The sequence below is a fragment of the Peromyscus leucopus genome, chromosome 4 (assembly GCF_004664715.2).
Source record: "Peromyscus leucopus breed LL Stock chromosome 4, UCI_PerLeu_2.1, whole genome shotgun sequence".
In the NCBI taxonomy this organism is placed as follows: Eukaryota; Metazoa; Chordata; class Mammalia; order Rodentia; family Cricetidae; genus Peromyscus; species Peromyscus leucopus.
This window is the reverse complement of record NC_051066.1, coordinates 5,723,234-5,741,992: the sequence shown is the minus strand read 5'-3', so window position 1 is coordinate 5,741,992 and position 18,759 is coordinate 5,723,234. Positions and strand designations below refer to the sequence as shown.

Here is an 18,759-nt window from a genome sequence, read left to right as displayed (position 1 = left end):
TCCATGTCACCCCATTCATTTGGGGGTGTCCCTGGCATGCTCAGCTCACAGGTCTCAAACCAAAGACTCCCCATTCCATCTTCTCCTCTTGTACCCCAGTAGCAAGGACCAAAACCCTAGATGTAACCTGAACACTTTGAGAGTTTGGACTTTTCCTGCTCTCCACAGGCATCAATCTGGTCAAAGCTGGGGTCACCTCTCACCTTAGTGACACAGCTGACCTCCTGCCCCCATTCAGTTCTCCGAGGCCAATCATATTATCACCTTTCTGCTCAGCAGCGTCCTTCTTCCGGCCCCCAACCTTGGCTACCTTTCTGGTTAAGACACTCAGATTCTGCCTCCTCCAAGGTGTGGAAGCCTGGACACTCCCAGACAACGCTCTCACCAGCGCCCTGTCCCGCTTAGCAACTTCAGATCTCAGCTGAATGGCTTCTTCCGGGAAGCCTTCCCTGATCCTCACCCCCCATGAGACTAGGTGCCCCTGGACCAAGGCTCCAGTGTTCCTCACCCACACTGTGCCAGGCCTTCTCCATCCTTGGTGGTGACCATCACTTCCCTGCCTCTCAGCCTGGCTGGCACTCAAAGGACTGACCCTTCCTAAGCAAGGGCCGATTGAGTGCAGGAAGAGGTCAGTGTTGGGTAACTGGGCAGGGGGATGGTGACGGATGACTGCGTGGGCTCAAGGCTAGAGATGGCAAGGGGCTGAGGTGGTACAAGAAGGAAGGGAGCAGGAGACTAGGAGGTGGAGTCGGGCAAGACCAGGAACGCCCCCAAACCCTGTGTCCATGACTTGCTGCTCCTGGCAGCCACAGGGAAGTCCAACAGTGTCACAGGCAGGTCCCTCTTAGGCCCAGTCCCCATTCCCCAAGGAGAGGCCACACGGGCGTGTACAGGTTGTTTATTTACAAATATACCAACATCTCATCTTTTTCTCATTGTTTCCATTTCTGCTTTTGTGGGAAGAGGCAGGTGAGTGGAAGGCGGGGGGTGGTGATGTGGTAATGCTAATAAATAATTTAACAATGACAAGTTATTAAATAAAATGTGTGTGGGGATGGCAGGCGGGCAGTCTGTACAAGGTAAACGGAAGAATACGATGGGAGGCCTGGCCCCAGCCAGCTGCAGCAACCCCCTCCGGTGGGACCCCGGGGCAGGGCGGCAGCCCAGAGACCGTTGGCAATCGCCCCTGTGAAGGGCCGTGTGCTGAAGGGTCCTTCCTGCTTCCCTGCTGCAGGCCACATGTGAGCCTCCTTGTATCAGGTGAGTGTGTGCATGTACGTGTGTGTGAGTGTGGTGGCCCTTCCCACAGTGGTCAGCCCCGGGCTGCGGCATCCCCCTGGCCCTAAGGGTGCTCAGAGCTCTGAGTTCATCTTCCCTGTGTTCCCTGACTGAGCAGGGGGGACATCCAGGTAAACTGGGGCAGTGGCCTCACTTCAAAGGGATGTCCCTAAAGGAGAGACTGCCTCTCTGTTGGACCTACTCATGTTGTGGCAGTTCCTCACCGTCCACACCCCCTCCAGGAAGCCTCCACGACAGCAGGCTGCCTGCACCGCCCCTTGGTCTGACCCTCACACTGCTGTGGTGCCCGTGTGTGGCCTCTTGTGAGTCTCTGAGGGCAGCAGAGTATGGGGAGCCTCATGGAATGAGCCCGCAGAGGGCTGTGGCTGGGACAAAGCCGGGGTACTGTCCCTCCTGTGTGACACCTGGGCAGGCTCCTTCCTCTGCCTGAGCCTCAACATGCCACATCCCCAGGCAGGAGGTGGGACTCTGTTTGTCTCTGAGTTACCCCCACCCATCTCTCAATTTCTGCCTCTTACTCCCACATCCCTCTGCTCCTTCAGGCTGAAGGCTAGCCCTCCCAGCCCCATACCCCTCTGTCAGCCTCAGCTCCCCAGCCTGAGTGGGGTCTTTAACAAGGTCTGGGCAGGGCTGGGTCAAAGGCCACCTCTGCTCACAGGACAGAAGCCCGAGTCCCTGCAGCAGTCCAGGGCCGGCGTGGGTGTCATGTCTCAGCAGGGCAGCAGGCCACAGCCATGGTGAAGGAATCCTGAGAAGGCTGGCTGCCAGGGCATCTCCAGCCTGATGGCTGAGGTCCCTCCTCTGGCAACTTAGAAGTGTCCTGATAACATCTTCTGCCTGGGGACACCAGCATGGGGACAGCAGGGCCAGGGCAGGACTTGGAGTCTGGAGGCCCTGGAGTAGGAAGAGAGGACCCCGAGGGACCAGCAGCTGCTGTGAGGCACACTGGTCCCGGGTGGGGGCCTTTCGAGAGATAAGGAAGATGGGGACACTCCTGCTATCCTGCCCGATGCAGTTCTGTCACCGCCGGGCTGCGAGGCCTGGAGCACATCCCTGGCCCTCTCCTGTCTCAGGTTTCCGCTGCCACAGAAGGGTGACCTACACAGCCCATTGGTATTGTGTTTTCCAACTTAAAACATGGTTAAGAGAAGGCCAGGTCTCCCTGGAGCCAGTACCCACCCTGGGTCTGCCCCAAATATGCCCTGTACAATTCAGCCAGGGACCTGTGCCAGACGGGGGAAGGGTGAATCCCAGGACCCTAACTTCAGCATGGAGATCAGCGATGTTCTCTTTATGAAAAGAGGGACGCAGGAGGGCTGTGTTGGCAACTGCTATTCCCCGCTGACTCCATCTGTGACATCTGAGTGGGGTGAAGGGGGTTTGAGGTCTCTCCAGAGACAGAGAACAAACCCACACAACTGACTAGCCAGACGCAGGAGCCCAAAGTGGAAAGAGAGAGAGACACTCATCCTTAGGAGCCCACGGCTAGAGCTCGGCACACATCAGGATGTATGTCGGGGGTTAGGATTCAGCATTCAATGAGTGACAGCATCCTGGGCGTCTGGCCCAGGACCCAGTGCCTGTCGGGGGCCAGTGGAGGTTGCCAAGGAAAGACCCACTATTGCTTCTGCTTTGGGCAGCAAGAGTCCAGGGGACTCCGGGCTGGACTGACACAGGAGGCTGAAATGCTGGGGGGCTCTACACTGTGCAGGGGTCCTGCAGGGAGCCCCATAGGGCTGACCTCTCAGCCAGCTGAGACAGAGGGAGAGAATACAGTGGGTTCAGAGTAATGCCCCGAGCTGACTGAGTCAACGGAAGGTCAGGTGACCAGGTACAGGCCAGGGTCCTCCCTGGGCTCTGAGCAGTCAGCCTCCCATCTGCACATGCTGAGGGGTTGTGGCATGTCACTGTACCAGTGCGAGGCCCAGAGGCTCATTACAGATGATATGGGTGGGTTTCCAAGGACCTAAGCCACCTGCTGGATCCCCGGCCACATTAGCAGAGGTAAGGTGGAAAGCAGGGGAGGGGAGGGGCCTGTTTGGTGTGAGCTGGCTAATGTCAGGAGGGAAGCTTGGTCACACAGTGCCACCCCGCAGAGGAGTACAGTGCCTGCCCGTGTACAGCCTGTCTGCTAAGGAGACTAAGGGTCAGGAGGGGCCACAAGAAGGGCAGCTGCCCTGTCCAAGAACAAGGGCCAAGGGAACTAAGTACCAGACGGTGTCAAGCCGGTGACTCTTGAGGTCCTTTCCATCTGGATCATCTGCTGTGGCCCGATTCTACCTGGTTCTGCGGGCTCCATCTCTGGCCTGGGACCTGGGTCTGTGACTGCCCCCTGCCCTGCCTGTACAGAGCCTGGGATGCACGGAAGCCCACCGGCTCACACCCGAAGACTCCCTCCTTCCTTCTGTTCTCTCCAGCTGCTCTCAGAGGCAGGCCCTGCCCACTGACCTCACTGTCGCCAGGCTGCAGAGCGTCTGTCCACCTCTTCCACGTCTGTGTGCGCGTGTGTGCACCCAGGTGTATATGCATGTTTGCACAGGTGTGCCTGCAGCTGCGTGTGCCTTTACATATGCATCTCTGTCCCTTTGGGTCTCTGGGCTCTGCCCACATCCCTCCTCTTACTTGGGACTCCTAGTCCAGGCAGGGCCAGAGAACCTGTCACCCCTGCTCGGTTCCTCCTCTACTCTGCCCCAGCCTAGGGCTGGGGACAGTGACCCTGGGCCTCTTGGACCCAGAAACCATCCCCTGCGCTGACCAGAAGGGGAAGTGGTCACCTGCGCAGGACACCCGTATAACCGTTTCTCGGGTACCAGGTACTGTCCCAGGGCTGGACTTGCAGGGACAATGGAGCTTGGCTGGAAACAGAGAGAATGTTTTAAAAAAAAATAGAACAAATATAAGCTTCCCAAAAAAAGAGGTGGGGAGGGGAAAGACGGTGACGGAGTCAGGGGCTGGGAGGCAAGTGGCTGTCCAAGAGCTCTGGGTCCCCAGGGGTCACACGGTCTCTGTGGGCAGGACACAGTCCCTGCCCAGGCTGCACCCATCTGCCTGTCTGGCTGCGCCCAGTGGGCACTTGAGCCAGGTCCGGCTGGCCGCGGGGAGGGCACCGTATGGCTGTCTGTAGAGTCTGAGCGGGTGGTGGGCTGGGGGGCCGGCTGGCTGCAGAGGCCTGTGGTCCCACCCTAGGCCCAGGCCCAAGCGTCCATGCGGCCCGGCTGGCCCTCAGGAGGCAAAGTAGGAGCTCTGCATGGAGTAGAGCCGGTCGATGGGGTTCCCCACGCGGGCCTGCAGGGAGCCCACGTCCGAGGATCCGAGGAAGCAGTCGCTGAGGCTGGTGAGGGAGGTATCGCTATCGATATCGTGGAAGATGGAGTCGTTCCCTGGGGGGTGCAGAAGGGATGTCAGGAGTTGGGTGTAGGCCAGGGCTCAGGGGGTCCTGGCAGCCCTGCAGGCTCCATGGCCAGGGGTTATGCGCAGGCCAGCTGGCTGGGGCTGGGCCCTTCCCGTCACGGGGAGGCGTGCTGGGAGTGCTCGCTGGACTGCCCTGGGCCCTGGGCCCTCTGTTTAGGGCAGCAAGGACTGTCGGAGCCTCTGTCTGCCCGCGAGGCAAGGACAGAGGGCAGTGCTGGGCAGATGGGGTGGGGCAGCTTACCATAGGGGTTCATGTGGTCACCTGGCATTTGGGGCGGCGTGAGGCCCTGTTGGAAGGGGTCGCTGCTTCCGTAGGGGCTCTGCTCCATGGCCACGATCTGTTGCTGCGGAGGGGCCAGTGGCGTGTAGGAGGCCATCATGCCCTCCATGCGGCTTGACAGGACCTCTGAGGACAATGGATGCCTTCACCAACTGGTCCTGCCTGCCCTGTCCTGGGAGTCCCTTCAGACGCCCGTCACTCCCCTCCCGGATGCTCCTTCCAGTGTCTCTCTCCAGTTCCTTCCCCCAAACACTTCCCATTGCTCTGTCTTCCATCTGCTCCAGCTGTAAGGGCACAGCTGGAGAGGAGGCAGGCTATGTCGGCAGTAGCCATGTACCACGGTTCACCATGGGGGAGCACTAAGAGGAACCCGAGCCTAGGAAAAGCCCTCATCCCCGCAGAAACTAAAGCACCACCAGGAAGGGGCACCACCGGCTGGGGAGGGGATGGTCTGCCAGGTGGGAAGTCCGGCAGCTGGGGCCAGACCATCAGGGAGGGGGCCGTCAACGTGGGCAAACACGTCGTGGTAGGCAGCTAGGCCACGATGGGGCGTTTTAGGAACGGAATGCGGCAGGGTCCCCTCTGAGGCTATCTAAGCAAGGAAGGTGCTGTGGAGAAATATTGGGAGGCTGGGTCTGTTGGGGAAGAGGAAGTGGGGGAGGCCCTGGGGACCCTGTCAAGGTCTCTGTAAGAAAGACAAACAATACTCATGGGGGTACAATGGGTGATCAACAACCGCTCCCCAGATGGCCACGGAACAGAGGGAAGGGTGGGGGCCAGAGGCATTATGGGCAGTGAGGTAGCACCAAATGGGCTCTGGTGGGCGGGGAGGATTCTAGGTGGCATCTAGGAGGGAGCAGGGCCACTGAAGAACAAGGAATGCTGCCCTCCAAGAACAAGTGGGACGGCCTGGAGGCTGGAGGCAGAGGACTGTGGCCCCAGGAGGGCCTCTAAGGAGAAATAGGAGATACGGGGTTTAGGAACCTCGTCGGTAGGTCCCCAAGTTTAAGCTGAGACGCTGGCCTGGCTCCAGCCTTGAGTGGCAGAGCTGCCTGTGGGTGCCTAGCATCTTCCCAGGGCTGCCCGCTCCACCACACCGGCGGTCTCTGGAGCCCTCCATAACTTCAAGTTCCCTGTGTAGCCACGGAGAGACACCCCCCCCCCAAGCTGTTGGTGCTGCAACAGATTTCTGACCTTGGACAACCTGCCTTCCACTCCATGGACTGGCTCCTTATTGCCACCCCTCACAGGCTTCCCCACCCCCACCCAGCTTTTCTGGGGCACTTCCACAGGATGAGTGAGCAGCAGCGTATGTCACTGCTAAGGTACAGGCTGGAGCCCTGTATGTGGGCAGCTTCGCCCCTTGCTAGTGGTGGGATCCCAGAAGGTCCCCGGATATCCCCAGGCCTCTGTTTCCTCATGAGGTATGCCTGACAATCCTGACCTGGAGGGATTCCATGAGAGCTGAGTGAACCAGGGTGGGCAGGATGTGAGGCCACACTGAGTGACAGGACAACAGCAGCTTCCACAGCAGCAATCCTGACAGACCACCCTTCCCGATCCTGACCACCCTTCCCGATCCTGACCACCGTTCCTGATCCTGACCACCCTTCCCCATCCTGACCATTCTTCCTGATCCTGACCACCCTTCCCGATCCTGACCACCCTTCCCGATCCTGACCACCCTTCTGGATCCTGACCACCCTTCCCCATCCTGACCACCCTTCTGGATCCTGACCACCCTTCCCGATTCTGACCACCCTTCTGGATCCTGACCACCCTTCCCGATTCTGACCACCCTTCTGGATCCTGACCACCCTTCTGGATCCTGACCACCCTTCTGGATCCTGACCACCCTTCCCGATCCTGACCACCCTTCCCCATCCTGACCACCCTTCCGGATCCTGACCACCCTTCCCCATCCTGACCACCCTTCCATCCCTTCCCATCCTGACCACCCTTCCGGATCCTGACCACCCTTCCCCATCCTGACCACCCTTCCTGATCCTGACCACCCTTCCCGATCCTGACCACCCTTCCCGATCCTGACCACCCTTCCCCATCCTGACCACCCTTCCCCATCCTGACCACCCTTCTGGATCCTGACCACCCTTCCCGATCCTGACCACCCTTCTGGATCCTGACCACCCTTCTGGATCCTGACCACCCTTCTGGATCCTGACCACCCTTCTGGATCCTGACCACCCTTCCCGATCCTGACCACCCTTCTGGATCCTGACCACCCTTCCCGATCCTGACCACCCTTCCTGATCCTGACCACCCTTCCCGATCCTGACCACCCTTCCCCATCCTGACCACTCTTCCGGATCCTGACCACCCTTCCCCATCCTGACCACCCTTCCGATCCTGACCACCTTCCCATCCTGACCACCCTTCCCCATCCTGACCACCCTTCCGGATCCTGACCACCCTTCCCCATCCTGACCACCCTTCCCGATCCTGACCACTCTTCCCGATCCTGACCACCCTTCCCGATCCTGACCACCCTTCTGGATCCTGACCACCCTTCCGGATCCTGACCACCCTTCCCGATCCTGACCACCCTTCCCGATCCTGACCACCCTTCCCGATCCTGACCACCCTTCCGGATCCTGACCACCCTTCCCCATCCTGACCACCCTTCCCGATCCTGACCACCCTTCCGGATCCTGACCACCCTTCTGGATCCTGACCACTCTTCCCGATCCTGACCACCCTTCTGGATCCTGACCACCCTTCTGGATCCTGACCACCCTTCTGATCCTGACCACCTTCTGGACCTCACCTGACCACCCTTCTGATCCTGACCACCCTTCCCGATCCTGACCACCCTTCCCGATCCTGACCACCCTTCCCGATCCTGACCACCCTTCCCGATCCTGACCACCCTTCCGATCCTGACCACCCTTCTGTGCGACCTAGCTCTCCCAGTCTCTGGGGCACCTGGCACCTACGCTGCAGCTCGCTTGCTGTGCCTCGGGCAGCTTCTTCATCTGCAGGGGGACAAGCCAGGCACCTACTCAGTCTCAGCCTGCACGCCAGGCCCCCTTTATGCCCCTCACCCCACATGGACCCTTCCCTGCCTTCTCTCCATCCCCACCTCCCAGGTGTGCCCTAGACCCTGGAGTGGCAGTGACTTCTCACCTTTGCTCTTTGGTTCTGAAACCAGACCTGGACCACACGCACGCTGAGACCTGTCTCTGCCGCCAGTGTCTCTCGGACCTGACCCGGAGAGAGGGGGCAGGGCGGTCAGTGTAGATGGCAGCTGAGAGGTGGCAGTGGGTTGAGGGATGGAGGGACACTCCTGTCCCCAGTGATAGCAGTGGGTTGGGGAGGAAGACCTGGACCCACAATGAGCAAAAGAGGGGTGTTGGCCTCAGATCATTGCCCCCCTTCCCCACCCAACTCCTCACCTTCCGACAGGGCTTGGAGGAGACCTCAAAAGAAGCCTTGAAGGCTCTTCGCTGCTGCGTAGTGAGGATGGTCCGGGGCCGTTTGGGTCTTCTCGGGTCCTTCCCATCGTCTCCACTGCCCTTACTCTGGCTGCCCTGCCCCTTTGCCGGCTTCATGTCTCCATCTTCATCCTCACTCTTCACTGTGGAAGACACAATCCAACCTGTCAGTTTAAGCTTTGTATCTTGAGGGGAGAATTCCTCCACCCACCTGCTGTGGCCTCCATTGGCCTCAGTATAAAGTGATTCCTTCCCTACGCCCAGAGAGCCTTCTTTGCCTGGACCTTCATCTCCTGCTCCCTGCACGTCCCATGACCCCATATACACTCCTCACTCCCTCATTCTGGGCCAGCCTGGTCTAATTGCTGACCCACAAGCTTCCCTGTGGCATTGTCCACAGTTGCTGGTGCTCATGGGCTCAGGGAGACAGTGAATCAGGCCCCTGTGGGGAATGGGACCCAGGTGCACATGCATGGCCTCGCACGAGCCTCAGGTAGATACACACTAGAGTGTGTGCAGGATGCTGGTGCTCCCACACAAGGGCAGATCTGCTCTTACATGTCTCTGAAGGCCAGCAGCCTCCTGCATAGGCATGTGGCAACTATGGCCCAGGCTGGCCCTGGGCTTCCGCAACTCATCATGTTTGAAAACCCACCTTCAGCTGGCCTCTTAGGGTCATGTGTCATGCCAGCTGGGGATCAGGGTGAAAAGAGAAGAATGTCAGGAGCCTTCTTTCTTGAGACCTCCAAGGACTAGCAGCTGACAGAGACGCAGGGGTCAGGCATCCTCACAGGAGGACTTAGGACTGCGAGGATGCAAGCGTGTGTGTACACACACACATACAGTGTGCTCACTGGGGATACACACATCTGCATCTTGGCACAGAGGTCCACACATATGCTGCTTAGAGACATTTACAATCATGGGCACACAGAGGCTTGTACCCACAGGCAGGGACATACATGCCAAGACACATGTGGCATGAAGAAACATGTATGTACACCAAGCAACACACAAACACTTCCATGACCCCAGGGTTTGGGGCCTTAGAGAGCCAGGTACATGGCTGAGGTTCCTAATGGCCACCAGCTTCCGACACCCCTCACCTCTCCCCAGCCCCACTTTCTCTGGAGGTGAGCCCCATGGAGGACTGTGATCCCTTCTACCTTATCTGTAAGCTGGGCCAGTGCCCTTCCCTTCCATGGGAGTGCAGGTGGCCACAGGGATGCTGTCACAGTGTCTAACCCATGGACAGCCAGCAGCAGGTACATGAGGACTCTGCCACACTGAGGCCCAGATACTGGGGCCCTGGCAATGGCAGACACTCCCCACATGGGCAGAAACCATCCCTGTGGGCCTAGGATACCTCAAAGGACAGGCCAGTCATCTCAGCATGTGCCCTGCTCAAGTTTCAGGAGTGACAGGGTGCTAGTTGAACTCCAGACCTTGCCAGAGAGCAAGTGCATGTGAGTGTTTATACAAACATGCATATGTGACCTGAGTGTACTGGTTAGCTGCAGAGATATGAAGCACATACATGTGTATGTGTGTGTGTGTGTGTGTGTGTGTGTGTGTGTGTGTGTGTGCGCGCGCGCGCGCATGTGCACGCACACGCGCCTAGGGAGAGCTTTGCATGCTTGGGTGTGTGAGCACATGTCCCCACATAGGGCACATGGGGCGGTGTCTCTATGGCACTGGGTACATGTGTGGTCAGGTAGGCATACAGGTGTGTGTGCTCTGGAGCTGGCACCCAGATAAATACTAGGGTGGCATGCAGGGATGGGTGTGACACACCAGTGCTCTATGTGTGGAGGTGCAGGTCTGTAGAGCTCAGAAGCCCCCCTCCAGCATCCCACTGAACCATGTTCTGCAGCTGTCCCAGCCCAGGCTCACCAGAGTCAGACTCGTCGGGGCTCACGGAGCTGAGAAGATCCTTCTCCTTCTCGTAGTCGCCCTTACACAGCAGCTGGCCCTCCTTGAGCACGAACTCATCCCCCTTCCGCAGCTGCCTCTCGCACACGCAGCAGCAGAAGCAGCCCAAGTGGTACACACACTCGAGCGCCCGCATCACAAACTCGGTAGGCGCGATCTTCTCCATGCAGCCGCTGCATTTTGCCGCGAAGAGCCTGCAGGGCACGAAGGAGGCACAGGCTGGGCTGAGAGAGTCTCGCCCAGGACATCTCCCTCTGCCACCCTGGCAGACAGTGGGGTGGTAGTGGGGGAAACACCCTCCTCCTTTGCATGTCCCACGGACCGGTCAACTCTGTTTCTGGGTCTTCCGGCTCGGACATGGTAGCCACTAGAGGGCAGTGTTCAGGGTCAGTCTCACTTCCTGACCACTAGCCTCCTTCACCCCCATAGCCAAATAATCCCAGTTTTGCCCTGCCCTCCACCCGGGACCCTTCTCCCTACCCTGGGCTTCCAGATCCTCAAACGCTTCAATCTTCCCTCACCTGGGCACACAGGACACAGAAGACTTTGTAACACACGTTGATCTTGTTCTTTCCTGATCCACACGCCTGTAGCTCCCAGTGCACTTAGGAGAACATCCCACCTCACTACCCCTGGCTTCCTGGCTGTAATCCCTCAGAACAGCCATGAGGTCTCCAGAGCACCCTCACAGCAGCCCCTGGACACATCCTGTCCCTGCTCCTCGGCTTGGCGTCACCTTCTTGTCCCTTCGTTTCAGCCTGGGCACAGCTTACTGAAACATGGCTAGTAGCTGTACTCAGCACGTTACCCGTGCACGTCACCTGATCTTGCAATGGCCCTTGAGACCAGAGAGACCTGAGGAAAAGGAAGTGCAGACCAGAGTTCCTCGTGCTCAGCGTACATGTGATGCAACAAACAGCTCCCCGTGTGGGCTGATCCAGGCTCTGTCTCCCATCCAAGGGTCCAGCCCGAATAGGGTCTCCACGCCCCCGGCTGGCTTGTGCTGGAGGGTCCTGCTGTCCCGCTGACCGCTCCTCCCCACACCCCACCCTGCCACATGCTCGCTCTGTGGGAACTCAGCCTCAACAACACTTTGATGGAAAAATTTATGAAGAATCAAATTATTGCTGCTGGGAGGGAATTAAAACCATTTTTCATTCCCCGCATCCCCGGGCCACGTCTGCGGGCGCCACCTTGGGAGCACCGCGAGTCCCATCCCTCTTTATGGCCCGCCATCACGGGCACAGATTACAGCTGCAATTCTCTGCTAATCGGTTCTGGAGCAGGGACAGCAGTAAACGGCAGGCTCCAGCCCTGCCTCCCTTCCCGGGGCTGCCATCAGCACCGCCCACGACAAAATGCTATGGCGCAGTGGACAGGGACTCCTACAGTTCTGGTTGCTGCTCTGGCACTGGCCAGAGCTCTCGGCCTGGGGACAACTCCCGCACCCACCTCTATTCTGTCTGGCAGACTCCTATTCAACCTGCAACACCCAGCTCCAATGCCACCTTCTCTGGGAAGCCTTCTATGATGATGCCCTAGTCTAGGGCACGTGGCCTCCCCTACCTGCCTCTGAATTTCCTTACTGCCTCAGTTGCTCTGCTGCAAAGTGGGGGTACCAGAAGACCATCCTGAGGATTTGATGACATTGAGCATGTGAGTCAGCAAGAAGCCATTGTGTATGTCTCCAAGGTGGGCCCAGCTCTAGTGGGGACACCTCAAGGCAGGTTATGGCTCCTTCTAGTTCCAGGGGGCCTCTGTGTGCATTTGTGGTGTGGGTATGCAAAGTCTGGGTGTGGGACTGAAGGTCAGAACAGGTGCTTGAGGCAAGTGAGAACCCTCTAGGCCCACCTCAGCTTGTGACTTTGCAAGGAAGGCTTGGGCCGGGTAGTTTTGTTCAGGGCCCAACCTGTCCCATTGGCAGCCATAGGTAGGCAGAGCTCCTAAGAACCCGTCTGGCCATGGACTCCTTCCCAGAGCAGATGCCTACCCCTTGCTGCTGCTCTGTATCTGACCAAGGCACCCAGTAAGGGCTGCAGGGGTCTGAACAGCTGGAAACTGGCCATGTCTTGGGCATCTTGGCAGGCCCAGGTCCCAGGCCAGAGTCAGCACATCTTGTGGGGCTCCAAGACACAGAGCTTCCTAGGCTGCAAAGAGGCAGCCAGCAGGGTGTGTGTTGGGGGGTGACCCGCATTCAGCAACTATGCCACCAAGCTGGCGCTCCCGCATTCAACAGCCACACTAATGCCTTGGCAGCAGGGGGTGGATTGCGACTTTCTCCAAGCTTATCAACACAATCTATTATTAATACCCCTCCAAAGGCTCCAGCAGCCATTTCCAGGCAGCACAGCCACTCGGGGCATCATCTGTTATCTAGATTGCAAGAGCCTGGGAAATAAAACAAACGGCGTGCACTTTATAAACGGAATGTGCCATCCGTTCGGTCTCCAAGCATCTCTCCACCCAATAAAACATCGGGGGGCACGTATGAAATACTCACTCCCAATTACGGGGCCGGCTTTGTCTACCACGCAGGGATAGAGTGAGAGCTACGCTCGAGCGCATGTGTGTGTGTATGGGGGTTCCCTTCTCTCTCCAAATCCCCTTCTCTCTCTCATCCCCTTCACCATGGGCACATGGCTGGAACCAGAAGCCACGGAGAGCCAAGGAGGAGCGGGCCAGCCACAGGCAGGACACTGCCATCGTGGAAGCTCGGAAACCTTGTGAGCAATTCTTCTCTCCCGGCCTCAGCTTGCTTCTTGGCACAGCAGGCAAGAGCTACCAGTTTAAAGCTGCCAGCAGACGGGGCGGGGGCGCACCCTGGCTCCCCCACTTCTTCACGGTGCAAACCCAGGGCTTTGCATGTCCTAGACGAGCATTCCAGGTCTAGCTCCATAGTTCCCTTGCTATGTGACTTTGGGCAAGACATTTAACCTCCGAGACTCCAGTTCTCCATCTATGGGAACATTTGGGCTGGGAATGAAGCTCGGCTGGCAGCGTGCTTGTCTGGCCTGCACAAAGACCTGGGTTCCATCCCCAGTACCAAGTTTAACCAGGCATGGTAGTAAACACTTGTAATCTCAGCATCAGAGAGGTAGAGACAGGAGGATCAAAAGTTCAAGGTTGGGGCCAATGAGATGGTTCACTGGGTAGGACTTGCTTCGTAAGTCGGAACCCGAGTCCAATCCCTCAAACACACAGAAAGGTGGAAGGAAGGAGAGATCTCCGTGTGGCATGCTCTAGCGCGTATGCCCTCCCACCATACATACAGTAATAAAAAGAAATGGCTACATGGGACCCTGCCTTAAAAACAAAGAAAACAAACAAAAAATGAGCCAGGCAGTGGTGGCACACACTAACTTTAATCCAAGCACCCAGGAGGCCGAGGCAGGAGAATCTCTGAGTTAGAGGTCTACAGAGTGAGTTCCAGGAAAGCTGGTGCCACACAGGGAAACTGTCTCAAACCCCCAAATTGGTGGTAGTGGGGGGGGGCTGTCCTAACTAACTGCAGAGCAACTGGGAAGATTAGGTGCCTGGGAGGCCCTTGGCACCATGCTGGTTCGGGGACCTTGTGGTCCCTGCTTATTGGGGCCCCCACGATCTCTGGGAGCAGGCTCCTGGTTGTGTATACAAGCCCCAGCACGTCTTGCAGAAACCCCAGGGCCAGTCCCTCGTGCTCCCCTCTGCCATAATGGGTCCTGCTCTCTGGACTCCAAGACAGGACAGCTAGCTTGGTGGCCACTCACCTGTGCCCTCTAGGTCCTCACAGGCCAACCGGGAGGCAGGGGCAGACACTTGTCCAAGGTCACACACAGCACTGCTCTGACAGCGTGAGTCCAGAGGGCCTTGTCTCTGGGTACTGGGTCTGTGCACCTGCCCCAAGGTTATAAGCTTCCTGGAGGCCCAATCCACATCACACCCCATGATTCTTCCTCTCCACAAAGGGTCTGGGTTCTTTACAAAGTAAACCGAGGGCTGGGCGTGCATGAAACTGGGTTTGATCCCCAGGGTTGCATAAGCCAGACATGGTGACATACACATGTAATCCCAACACTCAGGAGGTGGGGCAGTAAGCTTAAAGTCATCCTTGACTATATAGTGACTTTGAGGCCAGCTTGGGATCCATGAGATCCACTCTCAAAATAATAATAAAATAAATAAAAACCAAATTGAACATCACTCTATCTGCACATTTTTCAGTGATCACTGTGTAAAATATTCTATCGTGAGGACTTCCCTCTTTGAAAGAGTTCCAGAATGTAAGATCCCATTCCCATCAGCAATTGGTTTGGTTTGTCTAAAGCATAATTTATTAAACTCATAACAGGCTAATTAAAAAAAAAAAAGTCTGAAAACACAGTATTTTGCAGAGGATTTGAATGTGGGTCACAAATCTGACAGAGTAACTTCTTAGCCAGTGGCCACTGTGGGATGTCTGGAGCAAAGCTCCAGCTGCATACGACAGTGGCCTTTCTGAGATGTCCTCACCCCAGATGTCTTCAGCCAGTCCCCAGAGTTCAGGTGGTCCATGCTGAGCTCAGAACCCTGGCTGTCACTGTCAACCCTGGAACCTTGTTAAGTATGTACTCTTGTGCCTCAGTCTAATGGGGACAATGATAGATATGCTGCTGGGGTGGGGGTGGGGCTGGGGTGGGGGTGGGGTGGGGGTGGCAGGGCTCCTGGCGATGGATGGGTAAAAGGGGAGTGTGATTGCTTCTACTACATCTTCAAGATTCCCAGCACTGGGGCAGGAGAGATGGCTCAGTGGTTAAGAGCACTGGCTGCTCTTCCAGAGGACCCAGGTTCAATTCCCAGCACCCACATGGCAGCTCACAACTGTCTGTAACTCCAGTTCCAGGGGACCTGACCTCCATGTTAAAACACCAAGGCACATAAAACAAAAACAGATAAATTAAAACTGTCCCCAGAGCTAGCCTAGCACTGTCGTTGAGTGGAGCTCCTTCCTCCTCCTCCTCCTCCTCCTCCTCCTCCTCCTCCTCCTCCTCCTCACTGCACAGCATGCCCCATCAGCCCACTTTGTTTGTTTTTCTAGACAGGGTTTCTCTGTGTAGCTCTGGCTGTCCTGGAACTCGCTCTGTAGCCCAGGCTGGCCTTGAACTCACAGAGATCCGCCTGCCTCTGCCTCCCAAGTGCTGGGATTAAAGGCGTGTGCCACCATGCTCGGCCCCTCAGTGCACTTTACAGTGTGCGGGGCCCCAGCTGGGTTCTGAGGATAACTTCTATTGCACGTGTGTGCTCGTGTGTGCTCGTGGCTCTCAGGGACCTCCTTCAGCCCTGGAGACAAGCCCTCAATGGGCAGCTTCAGTGATGAGTCAGCCTCCCCGCCTGTAATCACCACACTCCTCCCCAGCGGACACTGCTGCTTCTCACCTGATAAGGAGAGAGCCTGAGGACACTCAAAAACCTAGCCCTACTTCCTTGCTGTGGTTTGGAAATGTCTCACAAAGGCTCATGCGAGGCTAGCCTGTGGCACTATTAGCAGGTGGTGTTTCTTGGGAAGGTAGGGGAAAGGTTAGGTCCCTGTGCCTTGAAAGGGGTCCTGGAAACCGTCATGATGTTCCACCCTACCATAGGCCCAAAGCCACTAGGCCAAGTGACCATGGACCACAGCCTCTAAAATCATGAGCCAAAATAGATCTTTCCTTTTTAGCAGATGATTGCCTCAGGGATTTTGTGACGGTGACGGAAAGCTGACACTGCTTCGTTGAGTCAAAGCAGACTTCAGTTTACTTCACAACACTTGAGAGCACAGAATAATCTCAAGGTAAAGCCCAAGATCAAGCCATGGCCCTCTAAGCCACATCCTGGCCTGTCATCAGCCAACTTTTCACTGTCCCCAAACCTAGCAGTTCCCATCGGCTTCCAAGGTTGGCCCCTTCTCTCGCTCTTCCCCTTGCTTCTGGACTGTTCATCCTTCAAGGCCTGCTTCCAAGGTCCCCTTCTCTGTGAGGGCTTCCCTGATGCATTATCAGCCATTCTGTATTTATGTGTCCAATGTCCCTACTGAGCTAGGATTTGACACGGGGGTCTTCTAACTCACCCCCAGATCTGACACCGAGATTATTAGCGTTTGTTGAGTGGATGAACAACTTTGTGAAAAGTGAAATGGCAGCCAGGTTGGGTGAGAAAAAAATTATGTTTCTTTAAGGGGCTCTAAGAATATCACTAGGTAACAAGACACAGATTTGCTCTCTCTAGAAACACACGGGAGTCTGTCTGTCTCTCTCTGTCAAGGCTTCTGTCAGAATGTCACGGTGGCTGAGGCAGAGCTCCTGGACATAACCGCTGGATTCTTCTCTCCGACAGAGAACAGGTGAATGGGTGCTGCTGGTTTGGTGGCCTTCTGTGCCCACTGCGGCACCTCCCTTGATTCATCCAGCCACACTCTGGAAGCTGGCTCTGAGGACGCCTTGGCACAGAGCCAGACTGCCTGGTCCCACAGAGATGACCACAGTGTGGCAGGTGATCTGCCAGGCTGTGCTTACCACAGGAGGCTGGGATGACAAATGTGGAGGACAGCTGGGGACTTCCTTGTGGAGGGGACATAATACAGGCCTAGGGAATTGGTTCTGGGAGGTGGCAGGAGTGATTTTGAATCCTAGCTCTGCCCTACTAGCTTCCTGATTTGGGGAAAAGGCACCTCTATCCTGACAGTCTGGCTCCCTGTGAGAAAATGGAGGTTGGGTGCCCACCTAGCAGGTGTGGTAGTCTTCTCCAGGCCACACTCAGGTGGTGGCAGGATTCCAGATTCCACTGATGAGGCTGGAGATAGCAAGAGCTCCCTGTGGTATGGGGTTCTTACAGTTGGGGGCTGTGGTACCCTATGATGTAGGTACAGGGGTGAGGGGCAGGCCTCCAATGCCTGGGGCCAGGGCCCTGGAGAGTAGGGGTGGGAGGGACCGCAGGAGCCAGCCCATCACTGGGACTTACTGACATCTCCCCATGTGTCTGTGCATCCTTATCATTCCGGGCTTAGCTGTTTTTTATTTGGAGACAAAAAGGGGCCTGTTGATGGGATCCAACTCAAACCAGCTGCAAACATCTGCTTTGATGCGGCAGGAGCCGCAGGCAGGCCCGGAGTGCGTGTCAATCAGGCGGCTGGAATGTGCAGCGTGGCTGGCCATGCTCACTGGCTGCCGGTGTGGTACCTCCTGGCCTGCCAGGGCTTGGCAGGGCCTTGCTGACCTGCCGCCTGCCCAGCCGGCATGAGGGTTGCCCCGGGCTTCTCTTAGCCCTTTGATCCACCTCCAGGGCACAGTGGGGAGGCCCCAGCCAGGGCTGGAGGTCACCAGCCATAGGCAGGCAGGGACCAGTCCAGCTTGGAGACTTAGGTACTGTCCCCATACCAACAGGCACACATTCAGGGATCCCACAAACACTGGCATCTTCTCCATGCCAGGCACTAAATGAGGATGGAGCTGGGAGCAGAAGAGAGGGACCATCCCAGGCTCCCCCTCAACTTCCATCCTCACAGCAGAGGGGACATTCCATGGGTTAGAATAGCGTGTGTCTATCTGAACAAAGAGACCATCACACACACAATGTACCAAAGGAGACAATAAACTAACACAGAGGCCAAGGAGGGGTCTAGAGGGCTGCAGTTTTAGAGAGGGCAGTCAGAGGAGCTGGACATCTAGGGAAGGGGTTCCAGCTGTAGGGGACAGCAGTGTAAAGGCCCTGAGGTTGGAGTGCACATGGAGTGCCAGGAAGTGGCACTGTGTCCAGCACCATGGCTGGAGCAGGTGAATGGAGGGAAGGGACCCAGGTGCAGGCAGAGCTGGGGGAGGGCTGCTCATGTGGCCTGGGAGGGCTGCGAGCTAATAGACTAGCACTTAAAAGTCTTTTTAAAAATAATTTATTTAACTTTATTTATGTGCATTGGTATAACAGTGTCAGATTCTCTGGAACTGGAGTTACAGACAGTTGTGAGCTGTCATGTGGGTGCTGGGAATTGAACCCAGGGCCTCTAGAAGAACAGCCAATGCTCTTAACAACTAAGCTATCTCTCCAGTCCCCTTGAAAGTGTATTTAAACATTTATTATTTGTTTGTTTATTTATTTAGTGTGCATGTGGTGGGGGCCAACTGTCTGAGTCAGTTCTCCCCCTCGACCGTGAGGGTTCCGGGAATTGAACTCAGATCATCAGTCTTGGTGGCAAGCACCTTAACTCACTAAGCCATCCGTTTGGCCCTCTGGTTTGGCATCTTAACTGGCTCTCTCTGGTGGTAGCTGTGTGGCTATGACGGAGGAGCAGAGACAGGATTGGGGACATCAACCCAGCGACCTAGGTGAGGTGAGGTCAGCATCCGGAAGTCGCCTCACCCCCAGGAGCCTTCCAAAGGAGAGGATGCCAGAGGAAAGGTG

The 18,759-nt window shown here is 56.8% G+C and overlaps 1 protein-coding gene across 1 annotated transcript in view; it reads right to left on the bottom strand.

The window, feature by feature from the left end:
• Window positions 1-926: 926 nt before the first annotated feature.
• The window catches only part of Lmx1b (LIM homeobox transcription factor 1 beta), an 80,508-nt gene continuing 62,675 nt past the window's right edge, over window positions 927-18,759 (bottom strand). Inside the window, exons 3-9 of the mRNA XM_028884805.2 lie at window positions 10,336-10,568; window positions 8,404-8,585; window positions 8,135-8,212; window positions 7,945-7,983; window positions 5,420-5,582; window positions 4,973-5,116; window positions 927-4,679 (exon numbers count right to left, since the gene is read on the bottom strand). Coding sequence (XP_028740638.1) covers window positions 4,522-4,679; window positions 4,973-5,116; window positions 5,420-5,582; window positions 7,945-7,983; window positions 8,135-8,212; window positions 8,404-8,585; window positions 10,336-10,568 — 997 coding nt within the window. The 3' untranslated portion in view covers window positions 927-4,521. The remainder of the gene's footprint in view (window positions 4,680-4,972; window positions 5,117-5,419; window positions 5,583-7,944; window positions 7,984-8,134; window positions 8,213-8,403; window positions 8,586-10,335; window positions 10,569-18,759) is intronic.